Source organism: Accipiter gentilis, chromosome Z (genome assembly GCF_929443795.1).
Source record: "Accipiter gentilis chromosome Z, bAccGen1.1, whole genome shotgun sequence".
Taxonomy (NCBI): Eukaryota; Metazoa; Chordata; class Aves; order Accipitriformes; family Accipitridae; genus Astur; species Astur gentilis.
This window is the reverse complement of record NC_064919.1, coordinates 47,007,827-47,024,841: the sequence shown is the minus strand read 5'-3', so window position 1 is coordinate 47,024,841 and position 17,015 is coordinate 47,007,827. Positions and strand designations below refer to the sequence as shown.

The 17,015-nt window shown below is 37.9% G+C and overlaps 1 protein-coding gene across 4 annotated transcripts in view; it reads left to right on the top strand.

Annotated features, from left to right (window-relative positions):
• Nucleotides 1-17,015, top strand: part of VPS13A (vacuolar protein sorting 13 homolog A) — a 109,255-nt gene that overhangs the window by 13,164 nt on the left and 79,076 nt on the right. For all 4 annotated transcript variants that reach the window (XM_049796058.1, XM_049796057.1, XM_049796056.1 and 1 more), the window contains exons 10-20: nt 99-156; nt 3,197-3,324; nt 3,555-3,661; nt 4,301-4,472; nt 4,838-4,900; nt 8,936-9,071; nt 9,750-9,844; nt 10,650-10,792; nt 11,208-11,409; nt 11,491-11,605; nt 14,314-14,450. In XM_049796058.1, coding sequence (XP_049652015.1) covers nt 99-156; nt 3,197-3,324; nt 3,555-3,661; nt 4,301-4,472; nt 4,838-4,900; nt 8,936-9,071; nt 9,750-9,844; nt 10,650-10,792; nt 11,208-11,409; nt 11,491-11,605; nt 14,314-14,450 — 1,356 coding nt within the window. The remainder of the gene's footprint in view (nt 1-98; nt 157-3,196; nt 3,325-3,554; nt 3,662-4,300; nt 4,473-4,837; nt 4,901-8,935; nt 9,072-9,749; nt 9,845-10,649; nt 10,793-11,207; nt 11,410-11,490; nt 11,606-14,313; nt 14,451-17,015) is intronic.

Below are 17,015 nucleotides of genomic sequence, written 5' to 3'. Positions count from 1 at the left end.
TTAGCTGAAACTTGTATTAAAATGCTAACTTTTTATATTTTAAAACTGTATAATGAAATAAAAATGCAACTTTTTTTCCCGCTCTGTTGTGTATTTAGGTTAACTTAAAACAGGGAGTTGCCAGCCACAATGTGATTCCAGAAGGTTATGATTTTGGTAGGTGGTATTTTATTTGTATATGTAATATGCGTGTATACTTCTAATTTTTAATGCCTCTCAAATTGCTACTTTGACTGTTATTCAGAAATCTTAGTAAAGTGTTGTGGTGGGTTGACCCTGGCTGGATGTCAGGTGCCCACCAAAGCCGTTCTATCACTCCCCCATCCTCAGCTGGACAGGGGAGAGAAAATATAACAAAAGGCTCGCGGGTCGAGATAAGGACAGGAGAGATCATTCATTATTACCGTCACGGGCAAAACAGACTCAATTTGCAAAATTAACTCAATTTATTACAAATCAACCAGAGCAAGGTAATGAGAAATAAAATGAAATCTCAGAACACCTTCCCACCACCCCTCCGTTCTTCCCGGGCACAACTACCCTCCCGGATTTCACCACCAAGCCCCCCCAGCGGCACAGGGGGACAGGGATGGGGTTTATGGTCATCACACGTTATTTTCTGCCGCTTCACCTCCTCAGGACGAGGGCTGATCACACTCTTCCCCTGCTCCAGCGTGGGGTCCCACCCACGGGAGACAGTCCTCCACGAACTCCTCCAACGTGGGCCATTCCCACGGGCTGCAGTTCTTCACGAACTGCTCCAGCATGGGTCCATTCCACGGTGTGCAGTCCTTCAGGAGCACACTGCTCCAGCGCGGGTCCCCCACGGGGTCACAAGTCCTGCCAGAAAACCTGCTCCGTGGGCTCCTCTCTCCACAGATCCGCAGGTCCTGCCAGGAGCCTGCTCCAGCGCGGGGTTCCCACGGGGTCACAGCCTCCTTCGGGAACCCACCTGCTCCGGCGTGGGGTCCTCCACGGGCTACAGGTGGAGATCTGCTCCACCGTGGACCTCCCTGGACTGCAGGGGGACAGCCTGCCTCACCAGGGTCTTCACCACGGGCTGCAGGGGAATCTTCGCTCCAGCGCCTGGAGCATCTCCTCCCCCTCCTTCTTCACTGACCTTGGTGTCCGCAGGCTTGTTTCTCTTACATGTTCTCACTCCTCACTCCGGCGGCAGTTTCTCCCCGTCCCAACTTTTTTTTCCTTCTTAAAAATGTTATCACAGAGGCGTTACCACTATCACTGATTGGCTCGGCCTTGGCCGGCGGCGGGTCCGTCTCAGAGCCGGCTAATATGGGCTCGCTCTCTCTCGAACACAGGGGAAGCTTCCAGCAGTTTCTTACAGAAGCCACCCCTGTAACCCCCCCCGCTACCAAAGCCTTGCCAAACAAAACCAGTACGTTGGGCGCCAAAAAGGACTGTGGTGGGTTGACCCTGGCTGGATGCCAGGTGCCCACCAAAGCCGCTCTATCACTCCCCCTCCTCAGCTGGACGGGGGAGAGAAAAATATAATGAAAGGCTCGTGGGTCAAGATAAGGGCAGTTTAATAAAATGATAGCAAAGGTTGCACACGAAAGCAAAGAAAAAACAAATGATGTTACTCTCTACTTCCCATCAGCAGGCGATGTCTGGCCACGTCCTGGGAAGCAGGGCTCCAGTACGCGTAGTGCTTGCTCCGGAAGACAAAAATGCCCCCCCCTCCGTCTCCCTTCACTTAGCTTTTATATCTGAGCTGACGTCATATGGTATGGAATATCTGTTTGGTTAGTTTAGGTCAGCTGTCCTGGTTATGTCCCGTTCCAAGATCTTGCCCTGCCCCAGCCTGCCATTGAGGGGAGGGCAAAAATGTTGGAGAGACAGCCTTGATGCTGTGCCAGCACTGCTCAGCAGTAGCCAAAACACTGGTGTGTTATCAACACCTTTCTAGCTACAGAGCTGCAGAGCACAGTGCTATGAGGGCTGCTATAGGGAGTACTAACTCCATCTCAGCCAGACCCAATACAATTCATCACACCTTGTCTCTGCCGTTCCTTCCTCCTCAGGGGCAGGACTCATCACACTCTTCCCCTGCTCCAGCGTAGGGTCCCACCCATGGGAGACAGTCCTCCATGAACTTCTTCAACACGGGTCCTTCCCGCGGGCTGCAGTTCTTCATGAACTGCTCCAGCATGGGTTCCTTCCATGGGGTGCAGTCCTTCAGGAGCACACTGCTGTCCCCCACGGGGTCACAAGTCCTGACAGAAAACCTGCTCCGTGGGCTCCTCTCTCCACAGGTCCGCAGGTCCTGCCATGAGCCTGTTCCAGCACAGGCTTCCCACAGGGTCACAGCCTCCTTCGGGCACCCACCTGCTCCGGCAGGGGGTCCTCCCTGGGCTGCAGGTGGATAGCTGCTCCACCATGGACCTCCATGGGCTGCAGGAGGACAGCCTGCCTCACCATGGTCTTCACCACGGGGCTGCAGGGGAATCTCTGCTCCAGTGCCTGGAGCACCTCCTCCCCTTCCTTCTTCACTGACCTTGGTGTCTGCAGAGTTGTTTCTCTCACATATTCTCACTCCTCTCTCTGGCTGTCATTTCTGTGCTTGCTGCAACTTTCTTCCTTCTTAAATATATTATCACAGAGTCGCTGATGGGCTCGGCCTTGGCTGGTGGCAGGTCCGTCTTGGAGCTGGCTGGCATTGGCTCTGTTGGACTTAGGGGAACCTTCTAGCATCTTCTTACAGAAGCCACCCCTGTAATCCCCCTGCTACCAAAACCTTGCCACACAAACTCAATACAACAGTGTAAAACATCAGTAAGATTAAAAAAATATCCTGATGGAATAAGAGTTATTATAGTGAAGTAAGTTCTATGTTTGAAGCTATCTTGTACTATAAATAGCTTATGTCATAGGCAAAAAATTAGATTTGTTGAAAATATAAACTATTAATTGAAACATCTGCCATGTAATACCGCATACAGGAAATCTTGTGAAAATGTTCCACAAATATTTGTTCCAGAAATGTTGCCATAATGAAACTGGAAATTGAGTATAGATTGTGTTATATTTTAAGCTGTGTTGATGAAGTCTTCATGTTTTGAAGTCTAGCATTTTTAGATGAATAATCTGGCATAAATTGAGCTGATAAGCATTATGTATCATTTAGTCTTAAATATTTTAATTGCACTTTTTATATCAACTTCTGTCTGTTTTTTAGTATTCCGCCCAATTTCAGCTAAAGCCAAACTCCTTATGAATCCTCGATCTGATGTTGACTTTTCATCACCGAAAATGGATTTAGATGTAAATTTACAGGATATAACTGTTGAATTCAATAAGCCACAGGTATAAAACTATTTCTCTGAAGTTATATGTAATGTGGTAAAAAAGTTAGTTTGCAAGAATACTAAGAAAAGCAGTCTGAAATTTTATAATGAACATACAGAATCAATTTTCTTCTTAGTCTTGTTTTTCTTTGTAAATGATTTTCTTTTTAAAAAAGGAGCTTGATTCAGGTTGTTTTCAGAAATTAACACTGGGTTTGATTTTTTTTTTTTTTTTTTTTTTTCCCCCAGTACTTCAGTGTTATGGAGCTTCTTGAGTCCATCGATATGATGACTCGAAATCTGCCATATAGGAAGTACAGACCTGATGTTCCATTGCACAACAACGCCAAGACATGGTAGGCCACCTCAGGCTTTGAAAATAATTTGGTAGTTATTAATTTGAAATAATTACAAAGGGACTGTTTCTTACTTAAAGAGGTTAGAACTCATTTCCTTCTGAAACAAAGTCTTCTTTTTTGTTGTTGTTTGTTTTTCTTAAGCTAGGAATATTAAAAAACATGGGTGAGTACCTCAAACCAAAGGTGAGGACACAGTGTTTGAAAGCCTGCATTTGCTGTCTTAAAGACCATTATCAGAAATGAAGGACACCCCACTATATGTTAAGTATTATTACAAGAACATAGCTATTATCTAAAAATAGGCAAATTGTTTCAACACAGATGGCAGAGATTTGATTTCTTTGCAGAAGATTCCTTACAAATATATTTTGATTATTCTCACATACACACGCATATACTTAAGGGCACTTTTTGTACAAGGTTAGTTTTTAATCTGGGGAAATAGCAACCTGTCAACTTTGTGTGGAAGAAAATAAAATCCTTAGGTTCCGCTACTGATCAGAAGTGTGATATTAGACAAGGGATTTCACTCTTTCACAGCTTGAAGTTGTATTTAGTGGGAGTCTGCATAGCTCTAGGTGTCTTTTCAATATACCAAAAGAAATGTAAACTGCACTTATTTGTCTTTGCTTTTAGGTGGAAATATGTTATTTATGGCATCCTTGAAGTAAATGTTCAACCTAAGCTCCAAATGTGGTCATGGGAACATATTCGGCACCACAGGAAACAAGTGAAGAACTATAAAGACATGTATAAAACAAAGATAACGTCAAAAAAACCTAATGAAGAAATCTTAAAATTGTTGGAGGTTAGCCATTTTCCATTAAAGGCTGAAATATTGTTCATCTTGCTATTTTCTTAAACTTAAATGTTTACATGTTCCTAAGTCAGTAATAAGTTAACATAAAATTTTCAGTGGCCAGACTTGCAACTTTATCAGTACCTTTCTCTGTGAATAGTATGAACAAACATATTAGATAATTTTAAAAAATAATAACTGCAGTGAAGAAAAACTTAAACTGATGCTTTTCCAGTTTTATTTTAAGTTTTCATCTTGAGCAAATTAACTTGGGTTGCACTGAAAGAGTTGTTTACTGTCATTTCCTGTAAAACTGAGCCGTGAAATCTAACCAAATGAAATTGTCAAAAAATAATTTCTCATCTCTTTTCTAGGAATTTGAAAAGGCCTTGGATATTTTTAACATCACTCTAGCAAGGCAACAAGCAGAAGTTGAGGTAAAATTTCATCATTTAAGTGAGTCTAAGAATAACTGCAACATGAGGTTGTGGAGATTTTAGGCAGATCCATTTTAGTTCTACTGATTAAATTGTGCATCATACAGTCTTCCTATTTTTCTTGTATTTCATGTTTTATATTTATATATATTTTGTAAGGCATAGTTAGTTTCAGCTTGTAATTAAGCAAAAATTAAATAGTTCCATATACTGCTTTTTCAAAATAACTGATCTGGGATAAATATCTTTCCACTTTTGGTGAGGAATATCTACTGTGGAAAATGTGGTCAAAGGATGATAGGATAAGTCAAGTTGGAAGTGATTATACCCAAAGCTTCAGGTTTCCTCTCCCTCCTCCTAAAAGCCTAGAATATTAGTTTATTCCCTTCCTTACTGATAGCCTACTATGTAGGCTGAACACCTGTATGTGTAGTGTGTTGACCTTTTGTTACTGTTTGCAAATGTTATTTGGAATAGAGCAAATGTAGAATACATTTAGAGTAGATTAAGACAATTATGCAAGATAATGTGACATGAGTAGTTAGACTTAATTTGTTAGCCTTGTTTTTCCTAGGTTAGTGTACTGCTTAGTTTTCAATGCAGAGAATAAGCATTGTTCCAGGAGACTGAAATGAAACCTATATAGGTTTTCTGAAATCTGTGAAGTAGTCTTTCTCCATTAATAATCTATGTGACTAAAAGTAAGCAGAATATGAAGTTTTGAATCTGAAATATTGATGTATTGATAACTAAATTTCATGAATGTCAATCATATCTTATGGCAGTGCTTGAAAGAAATTTGATTTTTTTTTTTAAGTATATTAAGTATGGTATGAATGCAATTGCTGCAGTGATAGATATGGTGCTTCTAAACCAAAACTCTGAACAGGAATCCATAAATGTGATTTTTCCTTCTGGTTTTCTGTATGTATACCCACACTTGGGTGCTTGTATGATCATTATTCAGACTTTACAGAACCAGAAGACACATTCATGTCCTTCTACTTCAGTTGTTTGGCTGTATTGGAGTGCTTTTCATGCAAATGTTTTTTGTTTTGTTTTTGTTCTCACTTAATTTTGGCGTGTTTTTATCTTGTACCTTATAGTTTCTTTTGGTTTTATAATTTTCCTTCTACTTTTTGCAAGGTGATGGAGATCCCAAAGAATGTTCTGTCTAGTTTTATTTTTCTGTTCTCCAGTGTGGCCATGCTGCTTATATCCCTCTCTGCTCCCAGTGGGATGGGGAGGAGAACTGGAAAAAAAAGTAAACCTCATGGGTTGAGATAAGAATGGTTTAATAACTAAAATAAAATTTAAAATTAGCAATAATTAAAAAATATAATTATTATAATAGTAGTAATGAAAAGGAATATAACAAAGAGAGAGAAATGAAACCCAAGAAAAGAGCAATTATACACAATGCAATTGCTTGCCACCTGCTGACAGATGCCTGAACAGCGATCCGCCCCTCCTGGCCAACTTGCCTGTTTATTTACTGAGCGTAATGTTCTATGGTATAGAATATCCCTTTAGCTAGTTTGCGTCAGCAATCCTGGCGGTGCTCCCTCCCAACTTCTTTAGCACCTGCTTGCTGGCAGATTATGGGAAACTGAAAAATCCTTAACTTAGGATAAGTGCTACTTAGCAACAACTAAAAGATCAGTTTGTTATCAACATTGTTCTTGCACTAAATCCCAAATACAGCACTGTACTGATTACTGTGAAGAAAGTTATCTCTGTCCCACCTGAAACCAGGACACAAGCAAATGAATTTAAATTTGTTTGGACTTTAAGTCTTGCATTTGAAAAGTGTTAGAAAAGCATCTTGAAAGATCTGCTAGCTAAGTTTCTGGATTTATTTCCAAGTATTGAAAATCAGGTCACAGTGATTCTAAACTGTTCTACTTCCATCTATCTGTCAGAACCCATCTGTCTTATTGTTATCAGGTCATACCTCTGAAAAAGGTCTCAAAGGACTTGTAAGAGGCAAATCTACTACTAGCTTAGTATCCTGACAGCCTTAAGTCTACTAGGAATTTAAAGGAGCACCCTTTAGATGTGGACTGAGTAAAGCCAGGTAAAGGATCCTACTGTTTGTTAAGCTTTTTTGTTTTTTAAAAACAGACCTTAGAGTTGAATTTCAGGGGCTTGCTTTTCTCTAGACCTTGAAATCAAGCTCCCCAGAACTCACATTTGTGAACACAGTATCATCTGGGAACTGTTCTGGGAACTTTGTAGCAAGAACTTTACATCCCAAACCTTAGGCCACTTTTTTATCTTTATCACTAGTGCCATAAGCACCAAACACCAGCTTCAGTGAGCCAAGCATCAAGTCTCTGTATCAGATAGCTTGAGAAATTTTGTGCTTTCATTCTAGAGAATACTATATAGATGATTCACCTAAATCAGAATACAGGATGATGCTCTTGGTTCTCCCTTTCTTTTAGTCAAAACAGTTTACCTTGCTGAGTAATCTTTCCACAGACTATGACTGTATTCTTTACTGAACCATTGTAAATGGAGGATGAGGAAAGCTCAACAGGATTTCTTCAGGAAATTTCTTTAGTTCCCATAATGCACAAATGTTCTCTTCATCCTTGCAGAAATACAGTTCCCCTCCCTTTTGTCTGTAGCCTTTCTTGCCTTGGACGCTGGTGCCAGCTGCTGCCTCAGACATATTGAGAATTATAGCTCTAAGCACGGCTTCTTTTTCTCCTTGGCAGTTGTACTTCAACAGCAGCTCCTTGGTGTCCTAGAAACTGATAAATTCAGAGATTCAACAGCCCTTTTTTCTAAGGCTTTGTCCATTCTTTCCTTGGACCATTTGCTCTAGCATCTGCTTGATGACTTGGTATACTTTACAAAGAGGACTTTGCAGGATTTTTTCAAACTTTTTGAGGCCTTGTGTCATTTAGCTGACATTCTTCCTCATCCCTCTGAGGTGAATCAATAGTATCAGTTCAGAAGCCTTTGTGTTTTTGTGGTGAGTCATGCCTTCCATTGGCCTGTAGGTGGATAGATGTGACAAGTCCCTTAAAAGTTCTGATTTATAGCCAGCTGTTTGCCCTAATTGTGTTGGGTTTTTTGAATGATGAGAAGGGATCCCTGTCTCACTTACTTTGGGTATCGCATTCACTAGAGCATCTCTAAATTCAGGGCTTATCTGTAAGTGTTTCAATCTCTTTGGATCATATTAGTCATGAAGAAAAATAGTTTGTGTGGTCCACTGCAGTTTTGAGAACTCCTCTGTCTCTTAGATTGCTTGATGGTTGTTTGCTGTCTCTTATGCCAAACTTTCGGTGCTCAAGTCTGGATGTACTTTGCATTTTCTGTGAGGACCCAGTATTGGAATCATCAGTGGCATCGGACAGGACAACCCCTAGTTGTTGAAATAATGAATGTGGGAGAAGTGAAGTCTTCCTTACTGTTATAGCTGTATGTGTCAGATCCAGGAATAGTTTTCTATATTCCTTAGAGTAAATATTCTATTACAAGAGTAATGTGGTTTTTGTTTTTTGTGTGTGTGTTTTTGGTTTTGGTGTGTGTTTTTGGTTTTGGTGTGTGTTTTTGGTTTGTTTTTTTTTTTTTTTTTAAATTATTATTGCTTTGGACATACATCATGAAATGAAAAATATAGGCATCATTTAAAATTTGGCCTGTGCTGGCTATTTAATTGCTTAAATATGTATTTTTAATGATTCTTTGTAAGTGCATTCTTGTAATGTAGAGTGCTGTATAATGTTGTGGAATTATTTTTTTTTTGAGGTAGGAAACATTTATTGACTTAAAATCAGCTACCTTTTGCTTGCTCTTTTTGTTCATAAAGGTAGTTGATTTTATGCAAGTGAGAATTGGTCTGATGATGCACTGTGTACTTGAAGTTATCAGAAGAAAAACTAACAAATAACATTGCCTTTTCAATGGTTGTCTAATGATGTTTTGCTGTGTTAGAGCATGTCTTGGGTCTATGTTTTTCTTAAGAAAATTAAAGAAGCATGAAGAAAATGACTTGTTTGAGTATTTTTTATATTTCAGGCAACTAAGGCTGGATTAAAAATCTACAGACCAGGAGTGAAACAAGATGATGAAAATTCTGGTGGCTGGTTTAGTTGGATGTGGAGCTGGTCAGGTGAAAAAAAGGATGAACAAAAGCAAGAAGTAAAGGGTTCAAGTATGTTCATTTATTGGTATTTTTTTCTATTATTAAAAATGACTTATTAGAATAATAGGACCCTAACAGTGGAACTTTGGATTTGTTTAATATTTGGGCTATCGGATTAGTGATGTTTACATTTTCTCAGCCTTTTTTTGCTGATGAATTTGTTAATTGCATGTTACAGAGGTATCTTACAATCCTTTCCATAAGTCTTTCTGAACTGTCTTCGTTTCGTGCTTTCTCCTGCCATGGTTTTTGCATTTGTCTGCATGGTGTACTGTGTATAAGGATTTGAAGAAAGTGCTAGAAAACAGTAGCAGTTAATGGAATGTAAACTATTTTACTTCCATTCATTTTATAATTTCATGCAGTGCATTAGAGTTTGATTCACTTAAGTACAGGGCATATAGTAAAGGTTGTGGAAAATGGAAAGTAAATTAGAAATATTGCTTCATTGTTAGTAAGCTAGGAAATAGAGTAGGTGAGAATAAAGTATAACTGCATTTTAAAGAATACTTTGGGAGACTCAAGACATTGCTTTAGACCTCAGCGTTTTTGCTTTCACTAATTCAGAGCAATGATGACAGTATCTACTGTATGTTATAGAGCTACCAAGCACGGGAAAGTGTATAATGGCATTTGCATTTTTCAGATACCTGTATTGAGTTTAACTAACCTCTTGCAATGTGACAGGTCTTGAAGAGCTGATGACACGTGAAGAGAAGGCTAAACTTTATGCAGCAATTGGATATAGTGAAACAGCTGTGGATCCAACCCTTCCAAAATCAGTAAGTCGTAACCCACTATGATATCAAACAATTGGTAGCTTTGTCTACTAATAAAAATCTAAAGCTGATAGGAAATTGCTTTTAGAATTGCTTGAAGCTCTGTCTCTATATTTGAATATTGTTCTGATAGTTTTTAACTGAGTTACTGCATGCTAGCTTTGTGCAGAACAGGGCATCCTTAGATGTAGATTTGGGAGAGTTGTTATAGAGCTTACTTTGAATATTCGGAAGAAGTTCAGAATGAAATTTTGCTTGCTCAAGCTAGAATAAAATCATATAAATAGTGTATTATTTAAGTTATGAAATGCTTCATATATCCTCTTACAATATTCAGAGATTTTTTAAGAAAGTGCCCTGATTCGCTGAAATCTTAAATATGAGTGATAGTAGATGAGGTACAGTAGGTGACTATATAAGGAAAGAGATGATTGAAGGACTGTAGTGGGGAAGAGTAAGATTTTTGAACCATTCAGAAATTGTCTGATAAGTCATCTTTATGTAAGTTACCATGCACAGTACAATGGACTGCCTTCCAGCTCTGTGTCAGAGGCCCTTTAACTCATAATGTGGTGTAGACACATCAAAGACATAAGTCTGTAAGCATAGTCTACTCTTACTCTAACCCTGTCTCTTTGTTATAACTATTTGGGAATTACTTCTACACCAGCTGTGATACAAACTATTTACAGCACTAGAAAAATAGTATCAAACTGGTATTTGTTGCTTTCATCTTGTCATAAGCTGTACTGAAATGTATATTAACATATTTTGTAACCCACTGTTGTTGTTTTTCCTGCATATCTAGTATGAAGCCATGAAGTTCTCTGTGAAATTATTAAGCATGTCTATATCAATAAGAGAAAACAAGCAAACTCCTGAGCTGGTAGAATTTGCATTAACTGGCTTGAGTACAGTATTTACCCAACGACCAGGTGCACAAGCAATAAGGTGAACTTTATCAGACTTTTGTTGCTCCTCATGAAATGTTGATGACAGCTAATAGACATTTTAAGGCTCTGTTATGATGTTTAACTTCAATTTTTACACTGTCATTTCTTGTGCAGTTTGGGAACAGAATCATCCTGCAACTGATAGATAAAGTGAATGGATACTGTTTCCATTATTATGTTCTCTCTCTCTTCAGAATTTTTTGTGCCAATATAGATTTTGTCCTTTTTTCAGTTTGTTATGTACAAGCAATCCAGTTCCTAACTTAAGTAGGGTAGAGATATGTTGTTCTTGTGTTTGGGTTTTTGTTGTTGTTTGTTTTTTCTTTCAGCTCGTTCCTTATACTCTTAACCATCTAATTGTACTTAGCCAGATGGATGTTACATCTGACCATGCTGTTTATCTTTCTTTACAGATTTGAAACAAAAATTACCTCACTTGACGTTACAGGCATGTCCCGAGAAAAGTGTACACCCTGTCTTCTATCTTCTCGAACGGTCTATTCAGACAAGAGTACCTCACTCTTAAGCATAATGTTTGAGACTAATCCTTTGGATGAGAAAGCAGATCAGAGGCTTAGAATAGAATCACAGCCACTGGAAATAGTATATGATGCAGTAAGTAAATATTCGAATACATTATAAATCTTGAAAAATCTCAACAGTAAATTTGCCATGTATTATTTTTTATTTTAACAGATGACAATAAATAGCTTAGTAGATTTCTTCAGGCCTCCAAAAGATGTACATTTAGAGCAATTGACATCAGCAACTCTGATGAAGCTTGAAGAGTTCCGTGAAAAAACATCAACAGGCAAGTGCTGCATGCTCTTCTGACTATACAATCAGAAAATTTTTGGTTCTAGGAGTATGAAAATATTGCATCTTTACATATGGAGATACATGGATCCAAGTTAGAGCTTTCTAATACAACACATAAATACATTGAATTCTTCAGTCTCATTACAAAGCATTTGTTCTAGGTATTGGATAATTTTATGTCTGTATCTTTTTCAACTTCAGCTTCCTTTGTGAAATATGCTTCACACCCTGAGGTAGTATTTCAGTATTTATTCTATTGTACTCCGTGCAGACTTAAAAACAGTTTGTTAATTCCACCTTTTCTGTTTTGTTTGTCTGAGTATCTAAATGGCCTTAATAGTTTCATACTCTTTAAAAACTGATACTGGCATATTTGTCCTCTAATGAAACCCCTAAATCCTTTCCAGACTTGCTGCTTTTCACTATCTGCCTTTGTATAGGTGTTTTCCACTTTCTTTATTCCTCGATGAATGTTGATTTTCATCTGGATTGACTCAGATCAAGTCATATAAACTATATTTATCTGTCTTCAGTTACTCAGCATTAAAGCCATTCCTCTAGTTTTCATTTCATCCTACCTTTTTATCTCTAGAGATCTTGTATTTTGACACATGAATGAAATTAGTGAATATTTTTAAGACTGACACTGAGATTTGTGGAATTAACTTGTTCCAGTAAGGATGTCTGAGGCTTTCTACATCAGAGGTGTGTCCAGCACAGTGTCCTCTCTCCAACTGTGGATTGGAGAGGATGCTAAGGGGAGATTTCATATATAAATTCTTTTCAAAAGTAAAAGAAAAATCAGTGAAATTTATTAACCTCATTTAAATTTTTAACCTATTAATATTTAAATTGTACACTTAAAAAACCTGAATACTCAGTGATACTAAGTGAAAAAAATCACAGAAAACTCAAGCATAATGTATATTTAATCAATTGCTTTTATCAAGCTATTATCAGAAATGAAATCAGACGTCAGTTATATTTCTGTTCATTAGTTCTTCTGTGACTGAACTATTTCATTAAGGACTAATGTCGGATTAACCAAAGTTATCAATCAACTTGCTTGTCTTTTCTATCAGAATCTTCTCCAGCAATACTAAATATATTAATACCACAGTTCATTCCTGAGATTAATTTAATGAAAATTTGCTTACATTCAATATGCTTGCTTCTCTGCTCATTACCACCGAATACTCTAGTTCTGATCTCGATTAATTTTTTTTTGCAGCAATAGGAAATCATGCTGTGTGTCTATTACAATTTAAGCATAGCATTACTTTAGAGGTATATCCGATGACTCTTACCTTCACAAGAATGCTGAGTTGCCCATAGTAATCTAAATGCTTGTTCCACTCACAAATGAGAAGCTTGATGGAAATTTCTAAAAATATGCTGTGCATTGCTTGTAAAATCTTGGCTGAGACTTACAAAATTACCAGGGGAAGATGTCATCTGCAGAACATTCTGCAGCAGGGGAGTATGCTATTCTCAGAGTTAGAATTAAAAAAAAGGAATTATATCAATATAGTTAATAAGTTCACACTTGCAGTCCTTCTCAGGAAAGAATTCTTAAAACTTTTGTTTCAAGCAGTGGAAGATAGCTGGAAAATATTGGTGAACTGTGAGCTGCAGAAGTGAAGAAACTTGCTACATCAAAATAGTTATGATTTCCATCACCTCTAAAAGACATTACAAAAGCTTAGTTTCACAGACTTCAATTTATGGACTCAACTACATTCTCTACATATGAAGGAAAAAAGAAAGTATTTTCTTGAATTGTCTGTATCACTTGAATACAGTTAGGCATTGAAAACTGAAAAAAATCTTTATCTTTTTATTAATCCAAGTTGTTCTGTCTTGCAAATCCTGAAATGTGGTTGCCTTCTGGTTTTTCATTGACTAATCTAGCTCTCCGTTGGCAGGACAACCTTTGATAATGTTGAAACAGTTTTAATTGCTTTCCTAGCAATGTGGGTGTGCTGCAGTGTCATGTTGTCATCTTTATAATTTATTATCTGCTTCTGTGATCATCAGCTTGTTGCACCTGCTAGGTATTTAATGGCTTGTGGCTGTTTTCAGTGCTAACTTGAAACAAGACTACTCATTCCTCTTCAGATGAGCAAAAAACCAGAATTTGATCTCAAATGTTCTGACAGTCTGAATTTCCCAACTAACTGCATGATTTTTAAACAGAATTTTTGTAAGACCTTCTATTTGCTGGTCTTCAGTATCTCAAGATGGAAATGCTTGCCCACAGAACCAGTGTAAGCTTCAGTATCTCAGTAGTAACAACACTTGTAATTTGGCCAATAAGAACTTCTAGAACAATTAAAATTCTGAATCTACAGAGCAAAGTGGGTTAACTCGGCAATTGCCAAGTTGCAGTACACATTCCAGTTCTTGTAATTTCATATCTGCCTAGTATGAAACTTTTTTGGATTTGCATGTATTGTGTTCTTGTCCCTACTTGTCCATTAGCATTGCTTGCTATCATCATTTCATCTACTTGGTGCTTTTTTAAAGACTGCCTATAAATACTCGTTCAGAAGAGCATCTGTACCTGCGATGAAACTTAGTCATCTAGCATTCACAGCTCATTTAAAGTTAGATTTGAATTTTTTTTTATAGCTTCTCTTAATTCCATAGCTTCTGTATGGATTTTTTTTGTTTATATTTACTAATTACATTAATTTTCAGGTCTATTGTATGTTATTGAAACTCAGAAAGTTCTTGACCTCAAAATTAACCTCATGGCTTCATACATCATTGTTCCACAAAAAGGATTCTATGAGAGTACATCCAATTTACTACTTCTGGATCTTGGTAGTCTTAAGGTATGTATTTACCTAATGAAGTAACTTACTCAAAATGATTGTCTGGCTTTTATGTGATTTCCAGTTTCTTAACTTCTATTCCGTAGCTAAGTAAAAGTTCCTCTTGCAGTTTATGTATTAGGTATTTATTATAAACTGCTTTCCAGTCAAGGCAGAAATTATTGAACTCTTCTCAGTAGATTCTTTCAACCCGAAAGAATTGTTAGAAAATAATCCTCCCCTGCAATGAAACCCCTGTTTATGCTTTGAACTGTTATGTGGAAAATGTCTAACAATTTTTTACCTTACAATATAAAATAGTAAACTTTCTACTTACATGATTAAGTGGTCTTCTTATTTTTAGTATTACTATTATTCTTGTTATCAATTACCTTTTGGTCATTCAGTGTACTTTAAAATGAGAAAAGTAAACGTACTGCCAAATTTATAAAATAACTTGGATAAAATTAGAGATATTTTTGAGATACTTCATGCAAGGGAAAAGTCAAAAAGGTAGTTTAATGATGTATTTAAAATTATAATTTAGCACTATAAAATCATAGAAGAGACTGTTTCTACATATTATTAGCAATCTTCTTACTCCTTGGTGAACTTGTGTTCTTTCAGGACAAATGATCTTACACGTATACAGGCAATTTAATTTTTTGGTTTTTTTACTTGTACTCTGGGTAAGAACAGTTCTGCCACATACTAACTGTTTAGATTGCCTTATCTGCTTTTTTAATAAGAATTTGTTTCAAAGCTTAAAATCTTGCTAAAGTGAAGTAAGTTTTCTATGTCTGCCACAGATTGACTTTGAGTGGGTGGGTTTCAGTTAGAAACATAGAATAGATCAGGTAGGAAGGGACCTTTAAAGGTCATCTAGTCCAACCCCCGTCCCCCCCCCGCAATAAGCAGGGTCATTTTCAACTAGATCAGGTTGCTCAGAGCAACGTCCAACCTGACCTTGAATGTTTCCAGGGATGGGGCATCTACCACCTCTCTGGGCAACCTGTGCCAGTGTTTCACCACCCGCATCATAAAAAGATTGCTTCCTTATATCTAGTCTGAATTTACCCTTTTTTAGTTTAAAACTGTTACCCCTTGTCCTGTCACTACAGGCCCTACAAAAAGTTTTTCTTCATCTTTCTTATAAGGCCTCTTGAATATTGAAAAGCCACGATAAGGTTTCCCTGGAGCCTTCTCTTCTCCAAACTGAACAATCCCAACTCTCTCAGCCTTTCTTCATAGGAGAGGTGTTCCAACTATTTGATCATTTTTGTGTCCCTCCTCTGGACCTGCTCCAACAGGTCCATGTCTTTCTTGTGTTGAGGAGTCCAGACCTGGATGTAGTACTTGAGGTGGGGTCTTGATGGGAGCAGAGGGACAGAATCACCTCCCTTGACCTGCAGGCCATACTTCTTTTCATGGAGCCCAGGATATAGTTGGCTTTCTGGGCTGCGAGTGCATCTTGCCAGCTCACGTCCAGTTTTTCATCCACCAGTATCCCCAAGTCCTTCTCTGCAGGACTACTTTCAATCCCTTCATCCCCCAGCCTGTATTGATACCAGGGTTGCCCTGACGCAGGTGCAGGACCTTCCACTTCGCCTTGTTGAATCAGGTGCTTCAGAAAGTGGAATTAGTGAAAAACATTGCTGTGTAGATACTAGAAATAATTTGGATTTACAACCAGATCACTTATTTTGGTGACTAATGATTTTACCAGCTGTTCTGAATGCTGGTCATTTGTAGGCACTTTGTAGAGTTCAGTAACCAATCTGTATATTGGTTGGGTGCTTGAGACAGCCTCCTGCATCTATTGGAGTGGGGGAATAGAACAGCCCACCTCTTCTACTCCATCCACAGGAAATTACTCTAAGAATAATACATAGAAGAATACGTTTCAAAATCAGACTCCAGTAAATGTCTGAGATTTGTTCTGAAATCGATGACTGATTTTCATAGTGAATGTGACTCTTGGATTGGTTCCTGTCCTTTAATAGAAATTAGAAAGCAAGATGAAGGAATTCAGCAGTACCAAAAGAGAAAAGCTTCTCAGGATATGATTAATAAATCTGTATTCACTTTGAGTGGCATATGTTTAAGTGAATGTCAGTCATTTGTTCAATGAGTATGTTTAATACAAAACAAATAGTCTCTTTCCCTCAGTTGTGTACTGGATAAGGACAAGCCTCAAGTGGGAAAATGGCATATAAAATTAAAACTGTATGTCAATGTAGATATGTAAGTGGACTTAATTAAGGTTGCACAGGCAATACTAATTTGGTAATTCTGAATTTTCAGTCTACAAGCTATTTTTAATGTAACAGTAGTCATCGTTCAGTAGCACTGAAAAAAGAAATGCTATGTCTTGGACACCAGTATTTAAACCTTTTCACAGTTATGAACGTTATCTTGAATATTTTCTGGGACTGACAAAAAAAAAAGGATCCAAAATTGTTAGACATTTAAGAATGAGGACAGCCACATTTCATCAGAGATGAACAGCAGAGAGGGCACATACAAATGTGAAATACCAAAGAAGTGTGTGCATCCCAAAGCTGAGTCAAAGGGATACTGAATGAT